The following is a 14,517-nucleotide window of genomic DNA, read 5'->3' as shown; positions in this document are numbered from 1 at the left end:
ACATAACAAACTTTAAATTTCATCACTAGAAAACCTCGTGGCAAAGTTTGGAACAATATGTTGTTAGTAGGTTTCAAGTGGTTGACCTTTCTATTTTTTCTCTTTTCCACCAACATTACTATGATGTGTGGGATGACCAAGAAGGTACATTAGATGTATACGTATGAAATATTGAAGAACTAAATTCAAACACTAAAATTATACTTAGGTCCATATAATAAAAATATATGCAAGCCATGACCTTGATATATCTTTGAAAATAAAATTATAAATACTTTACCAACATTAAAAGATATATAAAATTTTTCAATCACACCTACATTTCTCTAAGTAAGACATAATTATTTAGTAGTTATGATTTTGCAATTAAAATACTTTTTACACATATTATTTATTCATCCATAAAATATTGGAACAATTGATCTCAAAAGAATACCATTTTTTGTGTTCTGACAGACCTTAAGTGGCCATGGCACAACAAGGTGCCATTAGACAAAGGGGCGCGGAGTTAAATTCCTTACCAAAAAAAAAAAAAAACGGAAAGCCAAAACTATTTAATAAGTACAAAATATTTAAATTCTTTATCAAATATTTAATATTTTATGGTGGCAATGAGCATCGTCACAAGTGGGGAAGTGGTGCGAGTTGAGCTCCTAAAAAGACTGAAAAAACCAAAACCAAAACAATTTAATAAAAAATATTGAAATTGTTTTATCAAATATTTAATTTTTTTAAGGCTTTTAATCTCAGACAATTGTTTTTTCCTGTTCTCGAACTCTGACGGTATCCGCGGATCAGACAAAAGACAAATTCTGAAATCAGAGACAGTTTGTCAATGGAAAATGACGCTATGATCCATGCTTTTAAGCGATCACTTATCAGTGATAATAATGATGGGCACCACAATCTTTCCATTACATTTTTGCATACAGTGAAATGCTTAGTTAGGGTTCTACTGCGCCATTTACAGACAATTCTGACTTTAAATTGTTAAAGGTTTTGCTCTTAAATTTGAGCAAATGGATAAAAATTCGGATGGAAATTATGGATTAAGTGGCTTTAACACTTCTTAATTCTTCGTTTGGTGTTAATCGTGCACCTACAAGCACACACAAGTTTGCGAGTTCAAAACTTTGGATTCCTTGTTGCAGTTGGAGTTCTGGACTTCCCTAACTCGTGTAGAGTTGGACATTGACTCCAAGGAACCGAATGAATTTCTGCGAGGAAATTAAATGCTCGCAGGCTAATGCATTGCAGATGGAGTGTCGTTTTTGATTTGCCCGTTTATAGCTGACTATTATACATATGTTTTAGGAAGACATCGCATAGAGTGAGGGATTTGATTTTGGAACGAAATTGGTGGCTTAAATGCTTTCAGACCTTTGAATTGGTGGTTGTAGTTTGAGTTCTGGGTTTAGATAGCTTATGAAGAGGCAATGTCCCCGGATTCCCGACATTGCCGAAAGAAGGCTAGCATATCTGAATCTAATGGCACATCCCGTGAAATGCTTGGCTTGCGGGAGCTGTGTGAGGGTGAAGTAGGTGGTAATAATTCTACGGTGAGGCTGTGGAGGGACCCTAATTTGGAGCATAGGCCTGATAGCTATGAAGATTATAATTCAGATTACCATCCTGCTCTCTTTAGCGCTTTGGAGTGCCATCTTCCTGGGCACCTGCTGGACGCGACCCGCGATGAAAAGTTTCAGGTTCTGGGCAAAGTCGTATCCAGATATGCACCCCGAGGAGAGAGGAAACGGGTGAGCCAAACTGATCATTATATTGTATTGAACTGACTCATTGACCTAGGGTTTGTAATACTCTGGATACATTAACGTTACCCAAACAATGTTCAGGACCATGAAACGTAGCTAAAAATACACCCACCCAGCAATCAGATTGTAACTCGTTTGAATAAGTTAAACAAATACGGATATATATTATCTATATTCTGTGTTGATCTTAACTCTAGTTTAGTCTGGTTTTTTCAAACAATCTTGACATAGATTTCACCTAGAATAGGCTAATTCATTACAGTACAGCTGTCATGACTTAAGGAGCGGAGCTTTAGGTTTTGATTAAGTTAATTCATATCTTATACGTGGTAAACCAATAATTTCAGGATTTTTAAATGTAATTGTAATGGGTTTTTCTAATCGCCATGAAACGGAGACTATCTTTTGGACCTTAAAAAGACGGAACTGTAGAAAATATCAGTACACGTGCCGCACCAATTATCATGGATAATTGGTAGAAAGCTTACAAATAGGAAAATATATTCTATATGTAATCTTCTACTGTTAATAATAATTCCCCACTCTCTTTGTTTTGATACCTTCAAACAGGTCCAACGTATCGACATAGACTATAATTTCGTGTTTGGGGAAGTTATTATTAAGTGGAAAATCATTTTTAGTTATTATTAAGTGGAAAATCATTTTTCTAAATGTGTCAGCATGTTACTCTTATTAATACTAAGAGAGACAATTACTTATCGCTTTGATAACATGAAAAGATAATATTTATATACCATAGTAACACAGGGATGCGTCCTCCCCCCAACCTTTTTGCCCCATGCACTAGGGACTTGGACCCACCGGAGACTTGGGGACTCCGTTCCCCGTCACCAGTGGTGCCACTAGATTCCACCACATCCATCGAGGATGGGGGATGTCCCGGTGTTAACTATTTGCTGATTTGACTATTTATGTTCAATGTTTGATGTTCCAGTTCAATGCAATGTTTAAGTATTTACTATTTTACATCTTTATATCTTATATTGCAATAATTCTTTTCATAACTAGCATTTTTAAGTACCATATGTATAATATATGCAATCCCCCCCACCGGTCCCCCGCCTTCCCCAAATTAGGGCCCCTTTGTCCCCCTGTCCCGGAAACTTGTCCTCCGTTCCCCCTCCCCTAGGGTGGTGTAACTATTGTATATACTTTCCACTATTATATTTAACTATTTTTGGGTTATCAGTATATGCTAGTGGATGGATTCAGAGAGTGCACAAACTACCAACAAAATGAACGTTTTGTTTGCAGAGTCAATGTTTAGATTTGAATGGATCATTTATTGCTGTTACATGATGTTATTTGCTGATTCTCAACTTACCCATTTCTAGTATAAATCTCATCTTGAAGTTTTATTCAACACCCTTCAAGTTTGGGTGATGTTTGAAGTTGTCTCAAGAACTCGAAGTTACAAGAGGTAATTGTTTTTTAAGTTGTGCAATTGCTGTAATGAAGGATGTGTTGATTGTTAACAGTTAATATAAGTTTAAATATGAGAGCTGTGGCATAATACTAAGGTCAAATGTTTATGGTACAAATTGTCAAATGCAAATGCATGTATATAGTTGGAATAAAAGGTTGTGAAAGGAAGAATTTTGAATGGGAACAGATGGAATATACCACTCACCAACTAATGGAAAGGGCAAGCTGGCTATGCCTTGGAGATAATTACATCAAATACATTCAGCCTAGGTCCACCACTCAGAGTTCTCAGGTTGGTAGGAAAGATGATGGCCAAAGCTACATTTGGTAAGTTGACAAAGCAGTTTAAGTATCAGAAAGAATGCACCAAAATTTGAGCTTCTAGGTTTTGCATTTTGTTTGTTGGGAAATATTGGTAGACCACACAAGAACAAAATCAAGGTTTAGAATGCTGCTTGTTATGACAATCAGTTTGGCATTAGGAAATCGGAGCTACATGTTTGTTATTGCTTGAGGAAAAATAATTCTGGGAGGGACTTGTTATGTTTCCTTTTGATTAAAACTGGATCAGCAACCACTAACCCATTTCACTCTTCCATGGGCTAATTGGACAAATGGAGTAGAAACTTTGATAACTTAGTGACAATTTCTCACAATTGTTTTTATTAAACTAGCAATAATTCAAAAGGAGATGGTTTGAAATTGGGTGCCAAAACATTGCATGCATGATGGATACCGAAGTTGCTGATTCGGGTGCCTATGCAGATGTGGGTATGAGAATAGGCAGGGGTGTGTTTGGATGGTTTTGGGTGCGTTTATATGCACAGTTAAACGATTTGATTGTATGATACTTCATCATTGATCAAGATAAATATTAAATGCCAATTGATAGTTCACAAATATTCAAATAAGCCTTATCATATACGTCTATGTTCATGACTCCAATGTAAATCAGAAATCGTTACAATTACAAAATAAAAACGTAGTTCACGATTCAATGTTCATCAATAAAGATTCACTAATCAAAATCACAAGGATTCTTCCAGCTGCTGCAAGTTCAAGATCATTTGAACAAGCGGCTCTACTTGTACGAGATGCACCACATGTCAGGATGTAATCATCATTTGTAGTGAGTCTAGTAAGATCCTCAATGGTTGCATCCAAGTTGCCACACTTAGGTCCTACCTCCCAAACCTTTGTTGCCTCATCCTTGTAATGTTCCTCCTTATGTGACAAAAGACGCAAGTTGGTATGAATGTAAACCAAGTCTTTATCTTTTTTTAAGCCTTGTTGGTTTTGTTTCATAGAGAGGATAAAGGAGTACATACTCCAATTCTGTTCAGCGGCAGAAGAACTTGCAACTTGGATAGTGTTCACAAAATAAAAAATAAAAATGCAAAACAAATCAAAGAATATTAAGTACTGAATTGCAGAATAGAAGTGGTAAAGAAACCAAAAAAACCTTACTTGTGAGAGGATCTTGATTGCAAGAGGTTGTAGATACTTAAATGGTTGACCATAGAGGGACCACTATGTTATAGATTCCATGTTGTTTTGGTCTGCTATTGCAACTGGACTATGTTTTATTTCCGAGGCAAATAAGCCAATTTCCGTCCTAACATTTTTGTGCACTTCTTCATCTTGGAAGTCTTTCAAAAGATCTTTTGCACCCACTAGCAACTTCTTCATAAGCATATGGTGCTACTCTGTTAGGCATAGCAAGTACTTCAATGCTATAGTACCTCGGAGATCGGGCATATGCAAGGAGGTGCAAAGGTGGTCATCTTTTCCCAATGATGATGAATGATTGTTTCCATCTTATTGCATAAGGTTTCACAAGGGGTCATTTGCATGTGTTTGACTTTGTATTGCAATGTTCACCTTCTCTACCATTGTGTCGATGCCATCATAGACATCCCCCGAACAAGGTGAATTTGTATTAGTAAATGGGAGCATAGTCATGATAGGCTTAGTGAAATCCAATACATTTTGCACACGAGCTCCCTAATTGTCATCCAACAAGACCTTTTGGGTCCCCTCTGAATGTGAAGCCTTCTATACACCCTATTGGTTAGAAATAACCATTTGGCTCAATGCTTCTTGCACCTTGAGAAGTCGTCTCATAACAATAGTATGAGATGCAAAGTGGGTCAACAACTAAGTAAGTTAATAACAATATATCAATACTATTATAAAATTTATTAAATAAATAAAAAAAATTTAGTAACCCATAGAATTGTAGGGCAGGCTATGGATCCCCATATAGATAGAGGGTTAGAATTTACCTCTAAGAACTCCAATTTCAAAAAAGATCTAATTATTGATTGTGACATTTGGTGGTTCATCAAAAACATTTGGATCTCCTCCCCCTCTTGGTATATTTGTTTCACCCAATTTTTTTGAGTGCCAATTTGTTGTATCAACAAGGTGAGGGAGTGTATGATGCATGGTGTCCAAAAACCGTGGTCATAGTAGTCCATTGCAATAACATTAATCAATGGATGGTTTCTAGTGTCTTTCCATCCATCAAAAACAATAAAAACAAATGAAGTTTTCCAAGAATCTCCAATTGGTTGAAGGAATAAATTAAATTTAGTAATAACAATTTACCTCTAAGAACTCCAATTTCAAGAAAGATCTAATTATTGATTGTGACATTTGGTGGTTCATCAAAAACATTTAGATCTCCTCCCCCTCTTGGAATATTTGTTTCACCCAATTTTTTTGAGTGCCAATTTGTTGTATCAAGAAGGTGAGGGAGTGTATGGTGCATGTGTCCAAAAAACGTGGTCATATTAGTCCACTGCAATAACATTAATCAATGGATGGTTTCTAGTGTCTTTCCATCCATCAAAAACAATAAACACACATGAAGTTTTCCAAGAATCTGCAATTGGTTGAAGAAATCTCTCTATAGAATTTCCCTCTTTTTGCGATATGGTGGTATGCACCTTTTCATACCCAGGACTTGTGTAACTTGCTGGTGTACTATTATTGGCTGCCACCGTCTTCTTCCAGTATGGTGATCTCACCAAGTTGAAAGGGAGATCATTAACATAGAGGCAATGTCCAATGGCTTGATTAGCAAGCTCTCTTGCCTCCATTTTAAATGTTGGGTCCATTGGACCTCTTTTGCATGTGGTAATTTCTACTTCTTCCTCTTCCACTTCCAGTACATGCAAGAATGGATCTTTAGAGCATACAACTAATTTAGTGGGTAATTGCATTTTTTTCTTTCTAGATCGATCAACACCGGAAGTTTGTTTTGATTTTTTAACTAACCTATTAGCCTCTTCTTGTTCTCTTAGAAATCTTGTTATTTGTGTTGGAGTCCTCCCCTTTTTATCTTTGTGTTTGCACATTCTCATCCCTTTATTAGAAGGGCCCATAAAGTGAAGTTAAACTTGAAAGTACGAGCTATTAAACAATTTACTATCACAATAATTATAAATCCAAATATATGACCCACCTCCTGCAACCTATGATATTCTTGTGGTATGTCTCCCTAAAGGAGATATTACGTGAATTTTGAATTTATCAGCTCGTTGCCTTCCCATTGAACTTTCACTACCGATCATCCTTACACAATGAAACAATTAAATTAAGAAAAAATAAAAAAGATTCAAGCATATAAGTCCAAAACAAGATACAAAAACATTAAAACTGAGAGCTAAACTTGTTTCTTTATTTCTAAAAAAAAATTGGTAAAAAATATTGAAAAGTTTCTCCCAAACTTGAAAAATTTCATCAAAATCTCAAAAAAGAATTCATTAAAGGACTCAAATGAGATCAGATGCTTATGTTAGATGCTTAGTTCTGTTTTGTGGAAGCCATTTTACCCCATGAACAATCCTCTTTGAAAATAATCACTTGCTCTTTGAAAATAATCACTTGCCCTTTAAAATGACAAAATAGAGACCAAATGAGAAGAGAGCAAAACAACCTACAAAATGTAGGCAAAAAAAAAAAGAATGGCCTCTATTAGGGCTGTTTTAGGGTTTATTTGTAAACAAATAAATTATAAAAGCACTTTTTGCACATGTTTAAAGTGATGTTTTTCACTTTTTAAGTTTTAAATTTTTTGTTTTTGCTAGGTCCGTGTGCTGATGCCCGTAGATGTTCCCGGGTGCGCATGGAAGCATATAAATTATAAAAGCACTTTTTGCACATGTTTAAAGTGATGTTTTTCACTTTTAAAGTTTTTTAAAATTCTTTTTGCTAGGCCTGTGTGCTGATGCCCGTGGATGTTCCCGGGTGTGCATGGAAGCCCATAGGGAGTGTAGCATCTCCTTGTGGATGCTTGCCAATGTGCATCCCTGCTCATTGCCAAGCATCCATAAGGAGATACTACACTCCTTGTGTGCTACAATGCACATCAGCTCCCACATTTGCGTCAGAAAGCATCTGCTTTCACATCTTGGCTTAAGCCAAGCACACTGGGTAACATAGATGGATACAAATTTTTGAGTTTTTGTAATTTTCAGGTTGTTGACTATCATTTTTCTTATCTACATTTTGCAGATTTATAGGAAATTTCTTGGGTGGATGAAAACCCATTAAAGGAGAAAGCTTGTGGACAGAAACTCATGAGCATTGTATGGGCAAAGGATGAATGTGGGAGGCTTATGAATGTGTTACAACAGTATGCTTCTGTTATTGAGTCTGTAATATGTCCTATGTATTGTTATTTTCATTTGATGGACAAACTGTTTTGGCTGGAGAAGTTTGGAGTAGAAAGGGCAGCATTGTTTAGGCATAGTTTGGTGTTAGGGGTAAGCAAGCTTGGTGTGTGAAGCCATAGTCTGGTTTGCTGTTATAAATCTGATTTCCAGACCTGTTATATGTTGTTCCATGTCAGAAAATCAATGCAATAATGTCTATGGAGCATTTAGTCAATGGTTGTCTAGTTTGCTACAAGACTAGTTGGCTAGTTTGCTACAAGACTAGTTAGCTAGTTTGGATGCTTTTGTTGCATGGCATAACTATTTTCAAATTATTTTCAAATTTGAATTATATTTCTGATTTTTTGAGGATAAGAACATTATAGTGGTATCTGAGCTTGATCTTGCCAATATTAGTCCCAACTGATGATGTAATTGATAATGCTATGAATGTATTTGAAAGAGTCATATCTGTTGTTATGTTGTCATTGATGTCAAGTCTTAGTGGATTAGACATTATGCTAATTCAGTAGAGTGCCATGTCATTTGATTGATGAAGAGCATTTGAAGAAAGTATGTTGATGACAAAGTTGATAAGTGTGGTATTCAATGGGCACTTGAATGAGTTGAACAGTGATAATGCAATGTTGGTTTGATTGTTTTACAATCATGTAATCTTGTAATGTAATGAGCTATACAAGCTACACCGAGTAACAAGGTGAAAGAAGGAAGACATTGTTCACTGAGTGACTACAGTTGTCATGGAGTAGTTGGCAAAGCAAGTTAAAGATCAGTGTTAACCGACCAAGTTTAGTGTTAACTGAGTGATGTTTTACCCGAGTGAAGTGTTATGCTTACCGAGTAACAACTAGAAGAACAAGTTTATAAAGATGGAATCTGAGGCTGACTTTTGATGAAAATAAAGAATGTTTGAGAAGTTCAAAGGCATGAGTCAAAGTTTGTTACAAGATCTACGGCTGGAAAAATATAATGAAGATCCGATGATGGAGATTGAAGAAGGATAAGGATGAGCACAAAGTTCTATGAAAGTTCTATTTTCTAAGTGACTAAATACAATGAATCCGAGATCGACGATTGTAGTTAATTGACAAAATCTGGAAGAATCTGGAAGCAAAGGGACAACTATTTTAGGAGATGTTAGAATATGTTTTTGGTTGCTGATTAAGTTGTTGATCATTGGTAAATTATTGGAGAAAGCAGATCAAAGTACAAAGTATTTGAAGCTAAAAGGAGCAAGGAGAACTAAGCAGAGAGAGAAGATCAAGCAAAGTTAAGTGCAAAGTGAAAGAATAAAGAAGTGAATCAGCCAGAAGAAAGAGATCAGAAGGAGACCAAGCAGAACAAAGATTTGAACAAGCAAAGTAGTGCTAAACCTAACAGATCACTTGAACTGTTAGTTTCTAACAATTGTAGCAGAAAAATCTCTTAACCGAGTGGAGCTAACGAGTCTGTGAAATCCTATATGGTAAGATCGATTAGTGGTGTTTATAAGTCTTTTAGAGCAGATCTCTAACCAGGTCACATTAATAATGTGTATGTAAACCTTTAACAAGGTTGGCCTCTAGCATAGCTCACTTCAGAAGAGTGAAATTTTTGGGTTGCTAGTCCCAGGTGTTTTTTTCCTTTACAAGGTTTACACGTTAAAAATCTTGGTGTCAATTGTGTGATTGTTGTTATATGGCCAGTTGATTTTCACGATATTTACTTATTATTGCAACTCTGTAACAACTAGGTAACAGTAAAGTTGATTTCTGATATTCGGTGAAGTAAGAAATGATGAGATAACAATTTGGAGTAAATTGATTATAAGAGTTAATTGTGAAGTTGAATGAGATCACCAAGTTATTACTATTGAAGTTTATGAAGTTTGATTGTTACGAAAGTGTTTGAAGGGACTGTAGGATAACTGAACATAACCGATTCACCCCTGCCCTCTCAGTTATCTAATAACTTACCTACAGGGTAAATTAAGTTGCTGATTTGAATAATGGGAGAAATCTTTGAATGATTAATTGACTTGGAGGATAAACATCGAAAGTTGCAAGACATGAAAATTCTAGAGTAATTGGGAGTGCTAACTCATTTAAACAATTGCAACATTGGATGCCATAAGAGGTATAAAGGTATTGACCATAAAAAGGTTTGCAGATGGCATACAAATTATAACCCCCAACCTGAAGAAACCAAATTTAAAATGTCTTATAAAGAATATAACATGGAAGGAAAAGTGAACCTCAAAAAGATAGATAAATTTATTAATGTCCAACAAGAGGCTGACAAAAGGGTCTAAGGGACTGGAAGAACACAAACAGGAAAACCAACCCCAACAACAGAACCAAACAGTGTTCGAGAAAGAGCAACAAACGGAAACAAAGAGAAGAGACCAGGAAAAGACTAAAGGTCTTTCCTCGACGGAACGAAATCCAACACTGAAGGATAGGTGTAACATCCCGTTTTCTCGTGTCTAAATTAACATCTAACATACTCAAAGAAAACAGTTATTACTTCGTTTCGTGGGAAGACAATTATATCATTCATGTTCATGTGAATAAGATTTACCGTTAAAATCAAATAGACAAAATTTCTTAACTATCTAGATGTAAAATAACAATATCAATAACAGTAAAATAACAGTATCAATGAAATAACTCAATTTAATCTTACCTCATCACTAAAAGTGATAATACCTGTTTCCGACAACAATTGAATGCATAGCTTATCTTTGTCCAACGCATGTCTGACATCTTGGAAAGGGATGAAACATTGTTAGGGGCTTTAAAACCCAACCACGAACCACAACTTGTCCCCACATGATCTCTAACGAGAAAGACCCTCTCTACCCGGAATCATTTTGCCATCTACTGGGCTTCCTTGAAAATAACCCACCATATGACTTGGCAGCAGGATATCACAATAACAGGAATGTGCATGAGCTATTAATTGATTCATATTAAATGATAAATATTGAAATGTCATAACTGATATGGATTCAATTATTACAGATTCCTCTTTTTCACATCGTCACCCTTTTTCTTGGCCACAAAGCTGGGTGAGTCCCAGGTATTCGGAAGATTACATACAACCATCATGTAATGTCCCGTTTTTGAGGCATCTTCAGATTTGACATTTTATTTTTATAATTTGATAATATTTCCTATCATTTCCTCTTCAACATGTGATATCCCATATATATATATCAGTATTTCATTGAGATGTGTCTTTTCATCAATATTAATTTAATAAGGTAGTTATATTATGTATTATTTAATTATATATAATTTTATATTATATCTTAATATTAATTATATATGATTACATTATAATAGTATATGATTATATATATATATTACATATGAATCATTTTAATTAAATATTATTTTAATATATAACAAAGATATAATATAATATGCTATTGCCATACAAATATATATTAATTATCTATGACATATAAATATCCAATTAAATATATAATAATATTCATATATATATATATATGTATAATTAATATATATAACAATTGATATTTGCATCTTAGTATAATTATAATATTTCATATAAATTATTGATTATCGATATTATATTCTTTATGTATAATACTTATTAGTAGTTAATTTATATGCTGAAATGGGGATATCATAGTCCTCCCCTCTCAAATTTGCTTGTCCTCAAGCAAAATCATTCATACACAAACTCCTTCATAGATAAAAACATATTTGCATACAAAAGTCTTAAAAGATTTATAAATATACAATTTAATTAATGAAAATAGGAAGCAAACACGGTGCAGACAGATGAAGCCACAAAGCAAAGACGATGCAGACAGATGAAGACACAAAGCAAACATGATGCAAACACACAATACACACGTTATGCATTTCCTTAATTGTGAACCGATAACCAAAAAAAATCATTAGTACACATTATATATAAATCAATCCTCTGACAAGGTGTTTATAGTCTCAATTTACTGACTTGTCAATCAAAAGTATCTGTTTATTTATCAACTCATCATTTTCTAAATATGGGAGGAAAAACTATAATAGGGTGCCCTGTTACCCAATCAGTGGGCCTCACCGTTCTCCCTTATTGTTGTTATCTCTCTCCGATCATCATTCTCGAGATGGTGCCTTTGTATGATGTACCTTGGGGTATTTGCTCCACCGTAGGCCTTACCTAGTACCCGTAGGCTTTATCTAGTACCTCGAGTGGTGTCACCCAGTCCATTCCACTGCAGGCCTTATCTCATCATTGGAGAATTGTGATCTTAAGGTGATTCTATCAACTATTTTTCAATAAGAACTCTTTTTCGGCATAATCTTTGAAATATCAGATACTTAAATCTTATCATTCAATTGTAGGAGAAACCATAATGGGGTGCCCTGTTACCCAAATTAGTGGGCCTCACCGTTGTCCCTCATTATCGTTACCTCTCTCCGATCATTATTCCCAAGAAGGTGCTTTTGTATGATGTACCCTGGGATATTCGCTCCACTGTAGGCCTTACCTGGTACTCGTAGGTTTTATCCGGTACCTCGAGTGGTGTCACCCAGTCCATTCCACTGCAGGCCTTATCTCAACTTGGAGGATGATGACCAACATTATAATTCATTAAAGCAATTATAAGTCAATCAAGATTTAAACTTAATTGATTAATAATAATGTTTGTAACAATCATTTCAATTATCAAATGATATGATTATTTAGAACTATAGGTTTAGAGGACAGCAACAAAGATATTAGCATTGTCTGTTTGATATGTGTCAAATAATTAAAAAAAAAAATGCCTACTACTGTTCTAAACATATGCAAGTTATCTTAGGTTTCAGACAACTCCTACTATTCAATATTTAATCTTGCTTATACCATTTGATTCATAATATCAAATTTATCATTTCCTGAAAAATATTCTTCTCATCAATTACCATATATATATATAAATACAATTATATACCATATAATTATATAAGAAACTTAAATTATATATTTCATAACAATATGAAAAGAAAAATTAAATAATGTACCATTTATATACTTTAAGAGGATTGTTACCCCAAGTCCTTAATAATTCCCAGGACATGTCTTTGAGAAAAATGGTTACCTTTACTCTCGTGTATGTCGTGACTCCTCTTCATTGTGTGATTTCTGACATGAGTATCTTTCCCACATCGTTGTTGATGGGTCCAAACATAATTAATATCGCAATGGCTTCCAATGCTTCTGACAAGAATGGCTTCCAATGCTTCTAGGTGATGATTTATTAGGAACCCCTGGAATGCATTTATATATTCATTCTCAACAATGAAGAAGTCGCCATCTTAACACTACATTCCTTAAAAGGAATAACCAGGTTTCTCTAGGTCATTAATGGTGTGACTCTGCACTTGCAGCGAGAAGGTGATGGTTCCGTGGGATAAGTCATTCGTTTCCTTCATCAGCAACGGGATTGGAAAAACAAATTTGACGTGGCACGACAACGCTGCAACCGTAGGCCCCAGTAGCCAAACGCTCAACACATCTGGTTTTGCTTCTACTACCATCGAATCTGATTATTTCTGTGCCAGAGGCATCACCTTTCAGGTAATCAACATTTGATTTTGGTTGTTAATAAATAACATTTAATCAACAACCAATTAAATTTAGAAAATGATTATATAGATAAGAGTCTTCAAAATGTTGTGTTCAAGTCGATTTGAACTTAATCGATAATAATAATAGTTAATTATGCTTGTAGTGCCGCCAAAAAGAATGGTATGAAAGCTGTGGCACTATAGCTGCAACAAATAGTAATTATTCTTGGCTTGACTTGTTTGAGAGCCAAAAGAAATGCAAGCGGTGGCACTGCGCGTGGTCGGAGACAAAGCTTCCATCACTTCGCTTATCTTTTTCTCCACTTCTTCCTCTGCTCTTTCTCCTAAATGGCTCGACCAGCCTTTCAAAATAATACTTCAGAGAAAATTGAATCAAATTGTTTCTTTGGATCACAGTATCCTCTGCATTCAGGTCTTGGGTTATCGCAGATGCAATAGTTCAATCCGCAAGATAAATATATCTGCTGTAATGAATTGAGATCACTGTTAATTTGGCTAAGATGAGATTTAAAGTTATTAGCTTGATTTAGTGGGTTTGCTTCGAACGCTTCAGTTTCTCTAATCAAATCATTTCGCAATTCACTCACATTAGATTTTAGTTCGGCTACACGCTGCCTGTGGACCTCCCTGATTTATCCCCTAGCTGTGACATAACTTTTGATCAATTTCTCACTCGAGACTCCTACTTTAATTATGCTTGGAGACTCGTAATAATGATGTCCCTTGTCCGACATTTCTTCTATTTTCCTTTTTTAATCAGCTTGATTAATTGATATATCTCCATTTTTTCATTCACAGGTTGGCAAGACATTGTGCTCTAATACCACTTGTAATGTCTTTTTTTTGGGGCATCTTTAGATTTGACATTTTATTTTTATAATTTGATAATATTTCCTATCATATCCTCTTCAACATGCGATATCCCATATATATATATATATATATATATATATATCAGTATTTCATAGAGATGTGTCTTTTCATCAATATTAATTTAATAAGGTAGTTATATTATGTATTATTATATAA

General features: G+C 34.9%; 1 protein-coding gene across 2 annotated transcripts in view; it reads left to right on the top strand.

The window, feature by feature from the left end:
• Nucleotides 1-756: 756 nt before the first annotated feature.
• LOC149553267 (2-oxoglutarate and iron-dependent oxygenase domain-containing protein CP2-like) overlaps nt 757-14,517 on the top strand; it is a 252,525-nt gene continuing 238,764 nt past the window's right edge. Inside the window, exon 1 of one of the 2 annotated variants that reach the window (XM_089788738.1) lies at nt 757-1,757. In XM_089788738.1, the coding sequence (XP_089644864.1) occupies nt 1,437-1,757 (321 nt within the window). In that variant the 5' untranslated portion in view covers nt 757-1,436. The remainder of the gene's footprint in view (nt 1,758-14,517) is intronic. The other variant, XM_089788737.1, reaches the window with a different exon arrangement.

This window comes from Cupressus sempervirens, chromosome 6 (assembly GCF_028749045.1).
Source record: "Cupressus sempervirens isolate cs-2001-9-10 chromosome 6, ASM2874904v1, whole genome shotgun sequence".
In the NCBI taxonomy this organism is placed as follows: Eukaryota; Viridiplantae; Streptophyta; class Pinopsida; order Cupressales; family Cupressaceae; genus Cupressus; species Cupressus sempervirens.
The sequence above is the reverse complement of the archived record's forward strand: the minus strand, read 5'-3'. Positions and strand labels throughout refer to the sequence as shown.